Raw genomic sequence first — 20,766 nt, forward strand, 5'->3', positions numbered from 1 at the left:
GACCAATTCAATAATTTGATAAAAGTTAAGAATAGTATCAATTTCAATACAAGACTTGTATAAATGGGTTTGTATGAAAACTCAGAATTTCTTTCAAAATGTATTTGTATTTATTTTTCTAAAGGAGACACTGAATACTTTACAAGGTAAAAGCTGTAACAGAATTAGAATTTTCCCAAATAGATAGCTGAAAAAATATATCCTGAGGAACTGTACAAAAAAATATTTTTAGTGTAAAGGATTAGAAAAAAGCCCAGTAGCTATGTGAAAGCTGTTTGTTGGGCAAAAAGAAAAATACCATAATCCAGAACAAAGGAAACTAAAACCATCTGTTAGAATAAAGCCACACATGGTTTTGATTCATAGTATCATATTTAGCATATTCTTTCAAGTTATGACAAGAATCTCATTAACAGCTCTAAATAATCCCCATGAACACTGTATTTCTAAGTTCACAGAGAAGCTCAAGCAACAGAAATTCAATACTTAGAGGATATACTAAGAAAATTTCATAAAAAATGCAGTTTATACTAACATGTATTTTTCACATCTAACCTAGAGTAGGTTGGTAGAAATGAAACTTGAACTCATCTATTCCAAAGCCATGTTATTACTGTACTGCAGGAAAAAAAAACAAAACAAACCAAAAACTTAGCATGCCACAAAATGGCATCGTGAAATAAAAAGTTATTTGTACACTACTTTATATTTTCACAAGGACAACATTCATAATCACAATGTAATCTCCCACTCTGTACTTTCCAGGGAAAAAGATTTAAACATAAAGAACAGGATATGTAAGAATCAGTGCCTTGAAGATTTTAATGAGGTTCTACTAGAACTTTTAATTAAAATATTTTTATTTTTAAATGGAACCCCAAAATTATAGGCCAAAAAACCAATCTCATGCCTATTGTGGGGTAGCGTGTTTGCGATATGCTGTGTGTGAAAGAACAAACGAGAATAACCAGGAAAAAAAAAAAGAAGGAACAATATACTGTGTGCTTTGTATGTGCCAGAAACTACTAGGTGTCTTTTATTCACTAACTCATGCAGTCCTCACAACTGCAAGATCAGTCCACCAGTTCTGGATGAATAAACTAAGATTCAATTTCCAAGGTCACAAAGCAGGATAAAAAATTCCAAAGTCTATGCTTTTCTCTTTTCACTAAAACTAGTACTTCCCAAAACAAAACAAAAAAAACCCTTAAAAGTTAAAAAACACAGAGGGAAGGGTAGGATTGATATGTACACACTGCTATATTTAAAATGGATAACCAACAAGGACCTACTGTATAGTACAGGGAACTCTGCTCAATGTTATGTGGAAGCCTGGATGGGAGTGGAATTTGGGGGAGAATGGATGCATGTAAATGTATGGCTCAGTCACTTTGCTGTGCACATGAAACTATCACAACATTGTTAATCGGCTATACTCCTATATAAAATAAAAGGTTAAAAAAAAAAAAACCCTTTTTTCTGCAACCAATTGCCATTTATTGTGTTGGGTTTTTTTCTTTTCTTTTCTTTTGTAGTTAAGTACTACCCTGGCTGGTGAAAGTACCTGGTATACAGACATAGTCCCTTGTCCTCGTGTGGTTTATAGTCATTGGGAAAGACATGCAACATACAATTTTAAGTCTTAACAACTGGTATTATAAGGGAAAAAACAAAATTTCATGGGTACTTTTCAAAAGGAGAGTAATATAATCTAGGATCTAGGATGTCCAGAAATCAGAAAGAACTGTTTTGACTCAAGGAAGATCAATTCAGTATGTCAGAACCTAGAGAAGAGAGAAACATACATTAAAAAAAAAAGAAACAACCAGACATTACCGTTTCCTGATGAAAGAACATACCACCAACCATGTAATAGTACTGATGGGAGCATTTAATTCTAATCCTTATTCCACAGAAAACATAACCAGAAAAGCCCAGACTGGGAAGCTATAGAACAAATGATCCAGCTTCTTCACCAAAGATTTTACAGGAAGGGGGGAGGGGGAGGGAGGGAGGGAGGGGGAGGGGGAAGGAGGGAGGGGGAGGGGAGGGAGGGGGGAGAGAGAGAGAGAGGGAAAGGGAGATGGGGAGGGGGGAACAGAGAGGATAGATGAAACAAGATCAGACATAAGCTGATAACTGAACCTGGTGATGAGTACATGAGGGTTCATTTAGTATTCTAATTTTTATGTTTGATATTTTTGTAGGGGCAATGAAGGGGTGTGCAAAAAGCAACTCTTACTCTTACTTCATGATGCTGCAACAGTTTGATTGAGACTTTTAATGAACTTGACATTTTGGTTATTTCTAAAGTCAAAGTTTCAACTTAACTCCGTGAGGCTTCCAACTCTCTTTACCCCCTTTCCATACAAACCAACCAACATTAGAGATGACCCAAATTACTGCTGCTGGATTAGAATTTAGATCTATCTAGTACTTTAGGGGGCTTCCCTGGTGGCGCAGTGGTTGAGAGTCCGCCTGCCGATGCAGGGAACACGGGTTCGTGCCCCGGTCCGGGAAGATCCCACATGCCGCGGAGCGGCTGGGCCCGTGAGCCACGGCCGAGCCTGTGCATCCGGAGCCTGTGCTCCGCAACGGGAGAGGCCACAGCAGTGAGAGGCCCACGTACCGCAAAAAAAGAATTCTTCTACTTTGTTGCTTCAATATCCTCAACATGTGAGTCCTCATCCCATTGACATCTCAACCAACAGGAAGAAGAGATCCTTTAAGGACGCTTTCCCAAAATCGTGGTATACTTCTGCTTACATCTCACTGGACAGGAATTTGTCAAATTACCAAAGGGAGGCTGAAAAATGTGTCTTAATATATTGTGGGTAATGTGACCAGTCATAAATCTGTTTAAAAGCACAGAGGGGGTTAAAAAAAGAGAGAGAGAGAAAAATGATTTGATCCAAAAAAGTTTGACTCAATATGACTAGAACTGATATTGGGGGAGAGCAGAAAACTATAATCGTTTCTTAACATTTCACTAATAATATATACAAAACTTCCAACACAAAATATTGTGGATATCTGCAGCTAACATTTTTTAAGAGACAGACAACTGAATGGGCACTTAACTTTATTTAATCCTTAGCCTTCTCCAGAGGTCAGTATCATAATTACACCCCACTTAGAGAAGAAGAAATACAGGAACAGAGAAAGAACTTGCTTAAGGTCGTGTAAGTTGCTAGAAAATGTCAGAATTGGGATTCAAAACCAGGCCATCTAGCTCCACTATATTATTTACTCACCCTCACGTATGGTATTTACAAAACCAAGGGAATAAATAAAGAGGCATGAATGGAATTCCGAAACAAGAGAACCAACAGAGAGAAAAACAACATTCCTCAGGATGTTGGGGAAATGAAATTCCAATATCACAGCTGTTCCCCTACGGTAGGTCATAAGACTCCAGAAGAGACTTTTTCAAGAAGATGAAACTGACAAAATATATGAAGTGTCTAAAAACTGAGGGGAAATTTAGACAATTAGGGAAGAATTTAGAGCCGAAGTAGTAAGTATATACAAAACTAAAAAAACAGAAAAACCAAGACAACTAGTAAGTAGGGAAAACAAAATGCTGAGCAAGGAAAAAAAGTAATCATGTAGTATATTACATGGCTCAGCTATAAAAGGCATTTGCATAGTCTAACAATGTAGATACTAAAAAATGATTTTCAAAATTACCGCATTATTAACATATTGATAGGACTGGGGAATGGGAAATGGGCATGTGAAGTGAGACAGACAGTGAGAAGAGAGCTAATCCTACCACAATGCTATAATGTCTATGTCATGTCAAAAGATAAGGCCTGCAACTGAAAAATTTTTAAAAAGCATTATCTTTATATTCCTAGATATGGAAGTGATAAGAATCAGACAGAAGATGTAGAAGCAGTTATCTGTAGTACAGGAAATAGGCTGGAGAAGGGGATGGATATGGATTTTCAGGGAGAACAAGCCTGTAGAATTTTTTAACTTGATCTAAATACACGCATAAATAATAAAAAAATAAAAACATTTAAAAAAGCCCAACATTTAATTCCAAAACACTTTTATTAGGTGTGTGGGGGGCAGGGAAAATGGGTGTCTGCCCCTAAGGAAAGGTGTAAGAACACTCTACTGTTATGTTACTGCTTGCTGAAGACAAAAAGCATTTAACAATCCTGTAAGTTACTTAGCTTCACTAAAACAAGACCTAAGAAATACAAAGTACTCTGTAAATGCAGGATCCACTCACTAGTAAATCTAAAGTTGTTGATGAGCACAGCAAATACGATCCTTATTACATAATATGAAATATACAAACATATTCATAAACAGATGGATGGTCAATAAAGTCTTAAGTGGGAAGTATCTTTGGTAGAATTTTGGCTAAACTTGATTTTCTTCTTTGTTCTCGCATATACTGTTTCAATTTTAGACAAAGAAAACAAATCGTTCTTCAAAAAAATGATAAAGCTATTTTCTCAGAGGGAAAAAAAGAGAAAAAAAGTAATTGCTACTTAACTGGATAATTACATGAAAAAAGAACATCAACATGGCCCTGATAACTAATCTCTTTGATTAAAGTCAAGTTATTACTTTAAGGTCTTTATCTTTTTAAATCACTCACAGACTGAAGTACCTATCTCTTGCCACCATGTGTCACTCTTACAGTACAAATAATTTTGCATTTCTATAGGAAGGGGGAAATCGTTTAAAAGCAGATTTAATTCCCCACCTAAGAAGTAACATTATTGAGGAGAGGAGTCTTAAATACTATAAATACCTGGGAGAAGCCTACAAAGTACTCAAAATGCATTTATAATTTTAAAATAAATATTTATCAAACTTAACAAAAATGAAAACAAAGCCTGAATACAGTAATCACACACTTTACTGAAGCCACCCTATCAGGAAGTAGTATGCATTACAATTCTTCGAGTCACAAATTTAGACAGCCATTTTACAATAAAGCAAAAAAGAAAACCTGTGCTCTAAGTCACTAGTGGATGGGAGCAGCACAATGACGAGTAATGTTTCCACATGAGGTAAACCCGGGTTGCCTGGTTAACAATCAAATAAAACTGCATTTATGCTGATCTAAATGTTAAGGAACTAAATGCATATACGAAAAATTTTTAGATTGAGCTATTTATGAATGAGCTATTCATGAATCTTGATTTGATCAGTATACACTACAATTCTGATTAAAGTACAAAGATGCAACATAATAAGATTATAATAGACGTAATAGCATCGCCACCCTATTTTGCACGAAGTTAGATAAAAATTCATTAAGTGGTTGGTGAACTGATGCCATCAAACGTGTGAAATTTGGTAATAAAACCCCCAATTTTAGCACATTAACAGTACACATTTTTAAACTAATGACATTTTGGCTGGCTTTGTTTCCAAAGTCTACATGATTTAATGATGTGATTTCTTACCATAAGCACATACTTTACTGCTATGAAGCAGAAAAATAAGAGAAATGGAAAAATTGTGAAGAAAATCTGACAAACACTATTTAGATTTTGATTTTTAAAAAGGGTATAAAGCTGCAAACATAAATACACTTAACATAAAGAACTTATTTCGTTAAATAATCAAATTTTCCTCATGTAAATAAAATAAGGGTGACTAGAATATCTGAACATTTAAATTTTCTAAAAGTGTAATTCTTTGACAATAAAGTCATAATCATAATGTACATAATGTACAACTTTTCAACTTCTGTTGAAAATAATTTTCACATTCAAATTAATTTTATAATAAAATAACACAATGAAATACCAATGATTACATTTAACCTATCAATGTTATGGAGACTTCTGTTTTAGCAAAAAATCATAATTAAAATATGTGTTTACTTTGATTTGTTGGCTCAGTATGCACTGTAATGAAATATTAATGAGTTTTAAAGTTCTGCCAAATTCCCCAATCCTGAAGACTAAACTAATAAGATTCAACAATAATGTTAAGAGTTTACTAGACATCTGCACATTGTTTTTAATATATAATGCCTTGTAATTTTCATTAAAGTATGACTGAGGGACAAAATTTCAATTAATTCTCTTAAGAATTTCTAAAAACAGCTATGAAGACAAAAGTAAATGCTTTTTCTTTTATTTTTGAAGTAGTTCACAGGTACATTAGCAAGCCTCTCTGATTAATAGGGAAGGAGTTAATTATATAATTTTTTTTAACAAAATGTACATAATATTGACCTTTCCTTTGATGATTTTAAGACATTAAATTGATCTTTAAATCAGTCATATTCAAAATTCTAAAGTAAATGAAAGTAGAAGCTGAAAGTTCTAAACAAATTAAAACTCAAAACTCATACACTGACTTGCTAAACTGTTCATTTCCAGGAACTTGTGTTTACTAACTTTTTCAGAATAGCTAAGCCCTGTATTCGCTAAACTCAAGTGGCAAGTTTATTTTAACTGTTACATAAAATAATCAACATTTAGATGAATGGCTAGCAAAAATAGTCTCTATTCAACTTTCAGAAAGAGGGCAAGATGCTATAGGAGTTTTAAGTAGATAATGCATAATCTCCAAATTCATGTCAAGACTAATTTAAACTATGCCAATTAATTAGTAGGGGAAATCTGCTTTCTACATGTTAAGTTACTGAATATTTTTAAAAGCATCTGGCACATATAACTCTGGTATAATTCACTTTTTACTATAAGATACGTGGGCAAGTAGTCACACTGACTAAACACACTGGTGCAGATAACTGCATTCCTTATTAAGTAAATTAGAATCCCAACGAGCCCGAGCAACCCAACTCTGTAATGACATAGGAGGCCATTAAAGATTAAAAGAAAGAAGAAAATGAAGACAAGAACAAGAACGCCCTTCAGCAAATACTTTAACAAATAAATCACTTAGGCAAAGCCGAACAAGTTTTGAAAGGGCCTGCTTTGACAGATGTTCTCTGGAAAAGCAAAGGCTTTAGGCAAAACGAATATCTTTATTTATTTATTTTTAAAGCCATGAAATACTAGTAATGTTTCTATATTTTTCAAATTTTTTAGAAAATGCTATTTACAACCATTGTTCAGGGACCTTCCCACCGTGCCACTTCAAGATACTCATCAAGGGAACTTAGGTTCAGTTCACATAGATTTGTCCCAAGTATAAGATTAATCACAAAGCAACTTTACTCCCTAAGTTAGGGAATAAAACTTCCTAAAAATTCATAAAACATCAAGAGTCACGATTGATGTGACTTCACATTCTAAAGCTGTAAAAAATCATCCATACTGCTTTCACAGGAGGGCCTGTTTAGAATCCATGCTATAAAAGCCCCCATTTTCACAATATGAAGCAAACTTTAAAAGACAGAGTTCTTACATTTCTCTGTATGAATAAGATTTGCTGACTGTTGACATTTATGAAACTCAAAATACAGGTATTTTAGATAAAACTTGTTTACAGGAAATGAAATTCCAGAAAATGATCATGCAAAGTGTACTTACCAGTGCTTATGCCTTCCCTTCACCTAACGCTTGAATTCTAGGCTTCCACACACTTTTCTATCTTTCCAATTAAAAACGCTGCAGCCTGCTACATTCCATAAAATGGCCGTATTGTTTAACCAAGAAAAACATGTTAGAGATTGAGCTGTCACTTTTAAAAGAAAAATAAAATAAACAATTGCTTCTTTGTGGTGAAGCATAAAACACTTAGGCTGGCATTTTAAATCATGGAGCTCCCCTGGACGTTGCTATTGCTCTTCAAGAAGCTGTAGTAAAACTTCCGCCACATTCTTGCTTTCTGCATTGTGTCTCAGTAGTAACAGATCAGAACAGGCTAGCAAACAACTCCTTCCTAAATGTAAGCTCTAATTTCTTCTTCTGCAGTGAAAGGAACCAAGTTTCTAAGCAAAAGAATGAGTGACAGTATGCCCAGCCAATCAGCTTGGGGATTTTCAGGAAAATCACCCCTTAATTCATTCAAAATTAGGTCATATGACACTATTTGAAATACTATTGGCTTAGAATGAAAGTAATGTTTGACTCTACACAGGATAAGGCCACCCATCTATGCCTCCCTGGGCTGAAGATACCTTGACTATAAACGGTACTGTGAATTAAATACACACACACAGGGGAAAACAAAAGAATGTAGCCTTACCAGAGCTTCCCAACTATTAAAGGGCCGGAGTTCTGTTATCTTCTGAGCCTTTTTCTGAGAACACTGAGGAATCAAAGTAAGTTCACCAATTGAAGCATCTTGAAGGAAGTGAAGAATTTTACCTTTATAGCCATCCTCCATCACTTCTTCACCACTACTATAGTCCTCGTCTAATGAACTACCGACATCAGAACCTGAATCATATTCAGAGTCTTCAATAACTCTTTTAGGATTAAATACAGTTTTTTTTCGTTTCTTGTTAAAACCATTTTGTGGTTTCATGGAACATTTCTGTTTCAGTTTTGTTTTAGCTGCGTTTTTAGGATAATTTTGACTCCTTGAAGAAACTTCTTTTCCATTTGGAAACTCACTTGGTGAAGCATATTGCATATCTGTGTACAAAGACAAAAATAACTACATTAGAAAGATATAAATTAAATATAAATTAATATAAATTAAATAACTACATTAAAGATAAAATTAAATAAAACTTCAAGAAAATGATTTATACAAGTATTCATGCTTCTTTTAATACAGAATTCAACTATAATTTATTGTTAAATCTTGATATATTTTAAAGAGAAATACTGAAGTAGAATTTGAAGTTATACAATGAATTGAAATAGTTTCAAAAATAGGTGACAACTTTTTTAAACGAATTAAATATAAATCCTCATTTTCTATCAAAGATCCTGAGAATATAAATGGCAGCTGCATAGACATAAGATGTCCCAGATGTTATTTAGCAGCCACACCCCCAGGCCAAAACTGATGGGTGTAGCAAAAATAATGCTCATCCTAAATTAAAACTATCCATAATATGACTAATTTTTCCAACACCCATCCCCACTATTCTAGGTTCATCATTACCAAAAATCATTTAAATATGTTATTAAAAAGCACCACTACTTTATCACTGAGTATGCTATCATATTCCATGGATTTCTAAGATGCCTGTGATCGAAGGTACACTTATTTTATGTACTAGTAAGAAATATGAACAGTTACACTATAACACAGTATTTTGTTATTTAGAATGTTTATGTTTTACTCAGTCCAAGAGCTTTTAGACTTGCATATTATCATACATTCATTCTTGTACACATATTAAAAAATAAGCAAAATAAACTGAATATTCTTCACACTTCTTCACATTCATAATCTTTCCCTTCTGAATCTTTTTTCAGACTCAGAATTGGTAATATTGGTGGTTTTCTTTTCTCCACACACTATCATTCTCTGTGCCATCGAGAGCATTTGTTGTGTAGCATTTCCTAAAATAATTCATTAAAAACAGACAAAAACAACAAAAAACCTAAAGCCATTGTGTTGGCCTTTTAAAAAGCTGGCCTTCTTAAGGATGTTGCTAAATATGTGTGATTCAACTCCTCCCCACTACTTCTCTGCCCTTTGGTGCCTAACGTTAAAAATGTTCCACTATGGGATCAGGGACTTTCTTCCATGCCAGTGATAACCATCTTATAAGTTTCTGATACTGGTGCTTTTGCTATTCATGTAAGTGCAGGCTAGGACATCTACGTTATAGTGATTATAAGACACCAGCAATTGTAAGACCTTTCCTAAGAGCTGTCAAAATGTAAAAAAAAAAAATGTTTCTTTTGTACTTAATAAAACATGGTAGTTTATAAGTGGACTTAACTATCAAAAAAAAGTTAGCCAAATAGAAAAAAATGTTTATTGTTTCATTCTACACTGCAGTAAAGAACAGGCCAAAACATTTGGGAACTGGTTTCTAACATCTCGTGCAATCCCATTCTCTGGTTATTAGCTAATAGGTTTACTATTTTCTTATATACTAAGATATAATATATTGGGAAGTATGAATTTTCTGTAATGACATAGAACAGATAATTACCTTGGTCTTCCGCAAACACTTTTAAGGATTCTAAAGCCTCTGTGTACATCCATTCATGTTCCTTGAGCACTTCCCTTAATTCCTAGAAATAAGTCATTGATCTTTTTATTAAAAATCTAAAGTTAACAACTTATTGAAAACTTTTATGCTCTTTTAAAAATAAGTAAATCACCTGAAAACTTAATAGAATTCATATCTGATTATTTCACACTTGTTTTTATGTTGCTTTACAAATGCTTTCTGTATATTTAATTTCACTTTCGTAAATTGCTTCAAAGGGAAGGAAGCTTGATAGTTTTTGCAATTTCTACTCTTGCTATGAAGTGCTCTAAACACTAGAGTATGAAAAAATGTTTGCTCAGTTAAACTGCAACATGCAGCTAGGCTTTTATAAACTGCCAACTTCAAAACATGTAATTTGAACATATGCAAAGAACCAGTATAGCAACAAGACTTTGCATTCAGCTCATCAGAATTTAGCAGATATACTACCTGTATATATACCTGAATAAATCAATACAAGTGTAAATGTATTCCCAATGTTAAACAAATAATGTGTTTTCAAGTACAATAAGGTGATTAAACACAGGCATTTTTAGCACTGGCATGCTTGGCATGGGTCTTTACTGACCCTGAAAGTATTTTTACTATCTACCAAATACACCAAAGCTTATTAAGACACTGAAATATAGTATTACACTTTAAAATTCTTCATGAAAAATTTAAAGGATGAGAATATGAAGAAAGCTAAAACAAGTGACTTGGGATTATAGATGGCTTTGTAGAGGATCTGCATTTTATATGAGATGACAGTTGTTACTACAGTTATGTTTGTTATGATTACATGATGTTACCATTATAATGCTGATACTATAGTTAGCAAATAAGGTAAATAAATAATGTAAACTAGCAGTACAAAGATATTTTATAATATTGATAAATAAGAATATTTAACCAGAACGGTGCAAAACTCACCCTAAGCTTTTCACATGGCTGATCTCAAAAGACTTATTTTGTAATACAAACATTTAGTACATACTGATTAAATTTCTGCACATGACTACTCACCTCTTTATCAAAATTGGGAAATTCCTTTTGCAATTTCAACACAATACTTTCCTGTTTTTCCCAATTACTGCTAGATTCTGCAGACTCATTTGACTCCTCTCCCTAATGGGGAGGTAAAAAAGAGAACCAATTTAAGATATCATCAATAACAACAGTCTTAAGACAATCACATTTGTATTTTGACTTGATTTGGAAGTTTTCACATTCGATCAAGAAGAACCCAAAAATGTTTCTTTTTGTTCATGTGAAAACTGACAAATTTATATCTTAAGGATAAAAAATATTACTGGTTTAAGATCACTCAAAAGACACTGACTACATATCCAATAACTCACACTTCACTCATACAATGCTCAAAATAAGCTAAATCTGCTAAAACAACTAGAATGATCCTCAAACTAACTCGAAATAATTCAGGTATACTGAAGTCTCTCCAAGCTAATGGCAAAAACCGAACCGAACCGAACCGAACCAAACCAAACCAAAACACCTCATCCGTGCTGACAATTTCATATCCTCTACAAATTTCAAATACTGAGAGAAAAAAAGTTTACTTTTACCTCAGTCTTGAATGGTTTAAATATTAACTGCTCAGTCACAACAAAAGTGACACAATGACAAAGAAACTTATACAAAACTAAATAATATATAAATTAAACATTAATTTGGGAACTGTGGCTACTCATACACACTATCTCTTTCCTCTGTCACTTAACTTCATTTGAAGAAACTGGTTAAAATCCCACATTTAAACAAAAAAAGATTCCTTGGGTTTATATATAAGAAAAATCTTGCATTTTAGTCAATCTAAAAGCATTTATCTACTTTGCTAAGATACTGTACCACAAGCTATACAAACATGAGAGAAAAGCACGGTTTCATACTTTCTCTTTTACCTCCATTCTTATCCAACAACAATACTATTTTTTTCTTTCACTAAGAGAGAAATATCTAAATTGTGAGCGATACCTTTCTTGCACACAGGAATAAGATGAAGTTCCACACAACAGAGACATAAGATGGTATGTAAGTTAGGAGTAGGAAGAAGAAAACTGATGTGTTTTTGTAATAGTAAGTGGCCTGTGTCGGCTGGAGCGCAGAGACCGTGGATATGCTATAAAGCTTAAAAATTAGACCAGCGCTAATATTGCTTAAAGGTCTGGAGTGCCAAACTGAGGTCAGTCTTTATTCAGAAAGCAAGAGGATTTTGAGCAGGGGAATAATAAAACATTAATATTTGGAGAAAGCATTTCAAAGCCATCAAAAATTCATACCGCCAACCTTGCTTTGCAGATGAAGACACTGAAACTCGAAGAACAATCCTTTTAAAGGTCACAGATGGATAATAGCCAGCTGAGGTACAAATAGAAACTTAGGTGTCTAACCCTGGATCAGTGTTTTTCCATTACCTAAGTGTTTCCTAAACTTTAGTCATTCACATAGCACATTCATGAGTTGAAATGAGTCAAACGTCATCAAAGTAGGAATAAACAAATTGTAGTATGCACATAAAACTGAGTATTATTCAGCCCTAAAAAAAGGAATGAAGTACTGACACATGCTACAACATGGATGAACCTCAAAAATATCAAGCTAAGTGAAAGAAGCTAGACACAAAAGGTCATATATTTTATGATGACATGTATATGAAATACTCAGAATAGGTAAATCCAGAGACAGAAAAAACTGACTGGTGGTTGGCAGGGGCTAGGGGGAGAAGAGAATGGGGAGAAACTGCTTAAAAAATACAGCATGCTATTACTGAGTGATAAAAATGTTTTGGGACTAGATAGGAGTGGTAGTTGTACAACACTGTGAATGTACTAAATGCTGCTGAATTTTTAATGGTTAATTTTAAGCTATGTGAATTTCACCTAAAGAAAAAAAGTTAAAATATTTGGAAAACAGTAAATATCTTTTGGGAATTAAATATGTGACAGCACAAATTAAACATTCAGTAGGTCGTGTGCCGATTTGCTCTTTGCTCTCGGATCCCACACTTCTATCAGCTCTGCTAACACCTGGTGACTGAAAATACCTATGCAGTTCAGTGGTTATGCTCGAGCTTTACAGAAGCCAGGTGATACATAACCTTTGAGCTCAAATCGTCTTAGTGGGTCCAGGGGTTATGAATCAATCCTGTGGTTATTTTTCTGGTTTCAGAATGCAAAGTTGCAACTGACAAATTTGTCACTGCCAGAAATCCCACATTAGCTCCTTGACCCATGGATTAAGGGCCATGATTGTAGAAAATACCAAATCTAAGGCACTAGCATTGTCCCTCTGAAGAAGCAGCAGCAGCAACACCATATTTCTGAGGTAACTGCAGAGACTGACTCCATCATCCCAGATCTCAGGGTAATGTGCCTCCGTGGCCTATACAAAAGCTGAATGGGTCACAGAGAATTAGTTTAGATTATCATAAACAAACAGGTGACGACCCCAACTGTAGCTGCTATACCAGCTGCTAATTTTACTAGAGAAAATCAATATAACTATGAGACTATTACTCTAGCAGTAATTAGAGAAGACTAGTAGAAGCAATCTGCTTTTGTCTGGGCAGGGTCAGTGATAGATACACCTTCACTGTTTTCAGAGCTATGGTAAATCTCCATCTCTCTTTCATAAAACAGTACTCAAGGACTTTGATAGTTTTGCACAGTCCACAGTATATCACTTTGATCCTCTATACTGAAGACGTCACACAGATTGGACTTGATAAGCAGGAAGCAGTGGCTATTTTTAGATGACCTTAGTAAGAAACATGCATGCTAGAGTAGAAAATAACCACCCTCAAATCCTGGGCCCACCACTTTCATGAATTATACAGGGGTCCAATTTGGAGCATGCTGCAAATTCCACTCTGGAAAAAAAAAAAAAAAAGACAAATGGCTGGCACTGGTGCCTCTGAGAGAGAGGCACAACACTTCAGTGGGCTTCTTTGGATCCTGGAGGCAATGTATATACTTCAGTACAGTGTGTGCCGCTCTGATCAGTTTATGAAGAGCCCTTAAGTCTGTCAGGAATGGGGCCCAGATTAAGACAAGGCTCTGTAGCAGGTCCAGAGTGCAGTGCAAGGTCCTTTGCTACTTGGGTTTTGTGACCAGTAAGTAAATGCAGTGATTCCCAAAGAATCTGTGGCTCATAAGGATGTTGTATTGAAGTCTCTGGAAATCCCCAACAGGAAAATCATGGCAGAGACCCATATGGCTTCAAAGAAAGGTCCTGTCCTCTTCTGCTGACAACTACAATCTCTTTCGCTATAACATGACACATCCATTTCCAAAAATTATTGCACGTGCAAAATGATGAAAATAAAAGCTACCGTGTTTAAGAAAAATTGTGTTAGAGGTATAACATTCAAAAACTTCATTAGTGACACATTTAAACAAAGGAAGAAACCTTAAAAGAAGGGTAGCATAATTTTACACGTTAAATGGTTAAGAAATATGTAAATACTAAAATAAATATGAACTCAAGTTTGCTTGGGGATGTTAACATTGGAAGAGTTGTAGCTTATGAGTTACTGTGAAATGGTAGATGAACGGTTATTTGAAAATGAACAGTCATGGAAAGGCGGGACTCACTGTCCTTGTGCTATCTCTGCTGTATGGCTGAAAATATAAATATTAACTTAAAAATAAACAAATAAATAAAATCAATAAATGTCTGCTAATTTTGCTAGCCTCCTCCTCTCACACTAAAGCTGCCTGGGGCTTCCCTGGTGGCACAGTGGTTAAGAATCACCTGCCAGTGCAGGGGACACGGGTTCAAGCCCTGGTCCAGGAAGATCCCACATGCTGTGGAGCAACTAAGCCCGTGCGCCACAACTACTGAGCCCACGTGCCACAACTACTGAAGCTCGCACGCCTATAGTCCGTGCTCTGCAACTGCAACAAGAGACCACAATGAGAAGCCTGCGCACTGCAATGAAGGGTAGCCCCGGCTCGCCTCAACTAGAGAAAGCCCATGCGCAGCAATGAAGACCCAACGCAGCCAAAAAACAAATGGATAAGATAAATAAATTTTAAAATATATATATTTAAGAAAAAAATAAAACAAATACAGCTGCCTGTTAGGTTCAAGATTCAACTGGATGCCATGAACAACTCTCCTACTATGTTCAGCATTAAAGCCACTATCTTCAGTAAAGAAAAGGCTGAAGTCAACAGTAAAACTGTTTTCAACAACATTTAAAACGCCTGATAACTTCACTGTTCATCTGTCATGGTGTAAACTTCTGATTTTCATTGTCACTGTCATCATCATCATCTGCATCCACATGGCCTTCAGCAGCAAATTGTTCCAAGTCTACATCTTCATTTTCTATCCCCTCAAATCCAACTTGTTTTCCTAAACCAAAAGCTTGTTGCGAACTTTAAAATATTTCTCTGAAGGTTCAAGTTCTTCAAAATCAAAAATCAAGTCAAGAAAAATTTTCCACAATACATAATGCAAACACTCTTTTGTTACATCACTCCAGGCTTCTAAAATGGTGGCAATGGCCGCTCCAATGTTAAATCTCTTCTAAACTTCTATAACCATATCTGCATTCTCACCTTCAATTACAGTAATTAGTATCTTAAATGTTCACTTTAAATAGTAAGCCATAAATGCTGCTAACACATTTTTACCACGAGACTGTATGAGAGAGGTGGTTTTTGGAGGCAGAAGAAAAAAAGCCTCCTTCAACCAATATCTACTGCACTTTGCAGAATTCTTTATGATCAGATAACGTGGGAGAAAAATCTTGAACTTCTTTTACAGAGTTTACATAACTGTTAGAACCAGCTGAATGTGAACAACTGCTTACAATATAATCCCATTGAAGACGGCAGCACTGTACACAACTTCAGGCAGTACAACTTACTGCCCATTTTGTATAGAAAAGATGGTTAGAGGTACAGATCAATGATATACCATGGACAACAGCCACGGAGAAGAACAAGAGTGGAAGATCGGGGAAGAGGTACACGGTTGGACTTAGAAGTTTTTCTGAGAACAGAATGTAACGGTAAGAGCATCCCATATGAATGTTCGGCAAATGTATCTATTGCATAGGAGTTTTTAATGATCACGTGGACAAGATGATTCATTCTTTGAACACCAAAATAAGACTGGATGCATGCCTGGATGCACTTGGATGCACGCTCAATGTGTCTATATACAAACGGCCATGGCAACATGGACTAAGTTTCTGCACACAGATCAACAAGGTAAGACTTTCTCACACCAACATTTATCTGGCTACTGCTACTGGTGAGTACCTGACCTGCCAAAGCAGAGGCCAACAATGAGTTCCCATGACAGCACCATTCCTTGGGAGATGTAGTCAACTGTCTGGTGGCAAGCTGATTAAATTCGACCCCTTTCATCATGAAAGGGACAGTAACAGAAATCTACTCTGAGTATGGACTAGCCTTTCCTACCCCCCTGGATTTGGCAACACCAGTTATGGATTGAATTGTGTCCCTCTAAAAGTCTTATGTTGAATAATGCCCAGTACCTCAGAATATGACCTCATTTGGAGACAGGGTCTAAGGTAATTATTACTGAGGTAATCAAGTTAAAATGAGGTCATTAGGGTGGGCCCCTAATCCAATGACCGGTGTCCCCATAAAAAGAGGAAATTTGGAGATGGAAAAGCACACAGGGAACATACACTGTGAAGATAAGGCAGAGATCTACAAGTCAAGGAAGACCAAAGACTGCCAGCAAATCATCATCTGCATCCACATGGCCGTCAGCAGCAAATTGTTCCAAGTCTTCTGTGGTTAGATCATCAGGGTGGGACTCTAGCTCTCCAAAAACTTCATTTTCTATCCCCTCAAATCCAACTCTAATCAGCGAGTTAGAGAAGGATGGAACAGCCTTTAGGAGGAACCAACCCTGCTGATGCCTTGATCTTGGACTTCTAGCTTCCAGAACTGTGAGACAATATATTTCTGTTGTTTAAGCCACTCAGTTTGTGGTCCTTTGTTACATTGTCCTTAGGAAACTAATGCATCATATACAGATATACAGAAAGCTTAACTCAGTCACAGTACACTGTGACACAACAGTCAACGTTTCTGCCCAGGGGAGCTAATTTCACTGGAATTCATGGAATTCACTGATCTCACCATGTGCCTCAATACCTAGAAGGAGCTGGCACACAGAACAGTGGTATCACAATGAAAATTCAGAACGTGAACCTGTTGATAACACCTTACAAGGCTAACATGCTGTTCAACAGATGTACAAGCAAAGTAAGTGCTTTGAATCAGCAATCAATATGATGCTATTTCTTCTACAGCCGTTATACGTAGGTCTGTAAACTGAAACGTGGGCCTAGTCTCTTATACTAGTAGCTCCTCACACCTAAAACTCAAAGAATTTTTACTTCCTATCGTTATTAGTTCTCAAGGCAAGAATACTTCTATGGAGGGACACAACAACTATCCCATTAAATTAGGGTACACATTGCTAGCTGCTATTTACGGCTTCATGCATCATTAAATCACAGGCAAAGGAGGAGGTTACTGTGCTAGTTGGGGGTGACTGATTTTGATTTTGATTACCAAAAAGAAATTGTGCTGTTATGAAAACAGACAGGGAGGACTATGTCTAGATTCACTGGGAGGCCTCTTAGTAGATCTACTCCATAAAGTAAAAGTTAATGGAACACTAGAATAACCCAGTAAAAGCATAACCACTATTATTTTTAGATAAGCAGTTAAATATCAAAGGAGTCATCTATAAGAATTATAAGTAGTTGTCACTGAGGAGTATGAAATGGTGCTGGTACTGGTAACAACTGTTTTACGTAAGTGTTGTTCAACCATATGTATCTATTAAATTTTATGAAATAAAATTTAAAGTATATTTTCCCCAAAAGGTATTTTACCACACCACTAGAATATTTTTTAAGTTAATTTTATAACTCAGAAATAAGCAACTAACACTGGATAAATTAAAAAGAAAGCAAAACCAGTCACAAATGAGCTGCAACCATAAATTTTCTTAGTTTTAAGAGAGAAGATTGATTCACTGAGGTGCATTTTTAGTATGTCCACAGACTCAACAAATTCTGTGCTTAAGCAACTAATTTTGATGCTGCAATTCAAATTAACTCACTTGATCCAATCTCTTCTTTTTCATAGACTGATCATCATTAAATTCATCTTCCTCAAATGGCTCTGAAGAAGAAGATAATTTTCTTTTCCTAGGTCCACCACCTTCTAAAACAGAGAAGGACATTCAAAGTTTGCACAGATATTATAAGAATCATTAATGCAAAACAAAGGCAAAAATGTTACTATAATGAATATACTTGTAGACAGTTCTCTTGACATCAGGCCCAATGTAATTTCTTCTACATATGACATACATTCAATAAATGTTAACTGAATTGAAGGAAAAATAAACAGAGCCTCTTTTCAGTCTTTCAGAAGTAGAAATCACTGTAAAAATGTACTTATTTGTAAACCATCACATTATTTAATGCTAAAAATACACATCTTTAAATTGAAAGTAATTCTATAGTAGGAAGAGGTTCTCCCCAATGCCTGAATGTTCAGTAGTGAAAAAAAAAAAATTGAGCCCATCAGCTTATCTGAATAGCATCAGATAATTGTCAACAATGGTCTATTGTACCAGGCTTTGCAGGGGACTTTTATAAACTGCTGTTCATTTACTTTCCACAAGAAACCTACAAAGTAAGTATAAACTCATTTTACAAATTAGGAGGAACTGAGATACAGAGAGCTCAAGCGATTAATGCTCTTAACCTAAAAACAAGAAAGTATAACACAAGAGAGGGCTGTATGACAGTAACAGGAAAACTGCACATTCTGTTATGACTGAGAGAACTCAATCTACATGATCTGGAGAGGCTATGTTGCGTAATTTTTACTTTGTATACATTCATATACTTCTTCAGTACCTTCGCTTTCAGAGAGCAAATTCCAGAGACATACTGCAGTGCTAGTATGAAAGCAGTTGCTGAAAGCTTACAAAGGTTTAAGATTTCAGTATTAATTATATCAGTACCCTAACTATGCAGTTAGAAATAAAACTTGTAGAAATATAATATTGAAAATAAATACAGACATGACAGCTTTTAAGCTGTTAGCATGAAAATTTCATAATATGGCTATAACAAAACTGAATGCCATCAACATTTCAGTGTATAGTAATTACATGCTTTAAGTATGCATGCTTAAATTTTTTCCCCTTTGTTTCATAAAGTAAATGTGCATTCTGCATATGCCAACTAATTGCCAGCATCCATTTCAAAAAGGAGAAAATATAACCACCACTCTATCATCTATATATGCTGGGGTTAAGTGAATACCATTAGTAATATCCTAATATTCAAAGTCTGAAAAAAAGCTTCAAACTAGATGATTTATGCCATGTCACCTAGACATGTTTAATCCTTTCTTAAAAAGAACAAAAGCTTTTTCTTGGTCAATAAAGAATTCTTCAGCCCTAAGTATCTGTTTATATATCTTTCTGTGGTTAATAATATGGCATCAAATTTTTACATGTATATAAAATGGCTACAGACATAAATCTGCAAATATATGTGGGAGAAGACACATAACTAAAAATTTAGTACAAAAGGTTACATAAGAGCACACAATGCTTAGTTACCTACATATATATTTATAATTATTAACCAAAAATTGTGCATATATCTAAAGAAAACAAGTTAATATTCCATGTTAAATACCACTTCCCAATTACGTGTCTCATACATTCCCACCTTTTTTGGGGTGCACCCATCATCAATTTCAGGAAGAAAAAAAGTAGGTTAGACATGTACCTCACACCCCAAATAAAAACATTTTTTTCCTTAAATTCAATATTTAAAAATAAAAAGTAAAACATGAAACTGCAAAAAGAAAATATGAACAAAGAACACAAACAGGCAGTTCAATAGGAAAAAAAAAAGAGAAAAGATGGTCAACCTCATTAATAACTAAAGACAGGTAAAATAAAGTACCCTTTTTTTATTCATCCTAAGATTAAAAGGACAGTTGTAGCAGACTGTGGGCAAAGAGCCACTTCTAAACATTATAAATTGTTACAGTCTTTCTGGAAGGTAGTCTAAATAATACATCTCTGAATTTTAGATGTGTGTTTCTTTCAGTCCAACAATTCTTTTTCTCGGAATTTATTTACAAAACTGATGGAGAATGTTTGCTTAGGCGTACATAAAAATTTTTTAATTAAGTATCTAAGTGCCCATTAGTAAGCTATTAGACAAGTCAGGATACACTTTTACAAAGAACTGAGTAGACTTTTAGAAATAAAGAAGGTTACAAAACAGCAAAAATAACAGGATGATAGTCACATAAAAATGTTTTGCCTACTCATACATATATAGAGAAATGGAAGAAATAGCTAGACTCCTGACAACATCAGTAAATTCATATTTTTACCTTTTAAAGCAGGGTAAAGCTTCAGGTACACATTTTTGTTTTTATAACTTAGTATTCATAAATGAAAACTTTCAGAAGATGATGCAAAAAAGATACCCTTATTGTTTAACATGCAGGATGACACTGTCTATAAAAGATTGTAATTTGTGGTAAAACCAATGTTCAACATCAAGATTTGTGGAACTGTCCAAGATGTCTTACAGGCTTTTTGTTGGTGAGACAAAGCTGTCATTCTATACATTACCTCTAAGTGTA

General features: G+C 35.0%; 1 protein-coding gene across 6 annotated transcripts in view; it reads right to left on the reverse strand.

Annotated features, from left to right (window-relative positions):
- Positions 1-20,766, reverse strand: part of SMARCAD1 (SWI/SNF-related, matrix-associated actin-dependent regulator of chromatin, subfamily a, containing DEAD/H box 1) — a 68,845-nt gene that overhangs the window by 19,303 nt on the left and 28,776 nt on the right. For 3 of the 6 annotated variants that reach the window (XM_032632799.1, XM_032632800.1, XM_032632803.1), the window contains exons 6-9: positions 18,200-18,303; positions 11,084-11,185; positions 10,016-10,097; positions 8,140-8,531 (exon numbers count right to left, since the gene is read on the reverse strand). In XM_032632799.1, coding sequence (XP_032488690.1) covers positions 8,140-8,531; positions 10,016-10,097; positions 11,084-11,185; positions 18,200-18,303 — 680 coding nt within the window. Of the gene's footprint in view, positions 1-7,481; positions 8,025-8,139; positions 8,532-10,015; positions 10,098-11,083; positions 11,186-18,199; positions 18,304-20,766 lie in introns of those variants that run through there. The other 3 variants (XM_032632801.1, XM_032632802.1, XM_032632804.1) reach the window with 2 other exon arrangements.

This window comes from Phocoena sinus, chromosome 5, assembly GCF_008692025.1.
Source record: "Phocoena sinus isolate mPhoSin1 chromosome 5, mPhoSin1.pri, whole genome shotgun sequence".
Taxonomy (NCBI): Eukaryota; Metazoa; Chordata; class Mammalia; order Artiodactyla; family Phocoenidae; genus Phocoena; species Phocoena sinus.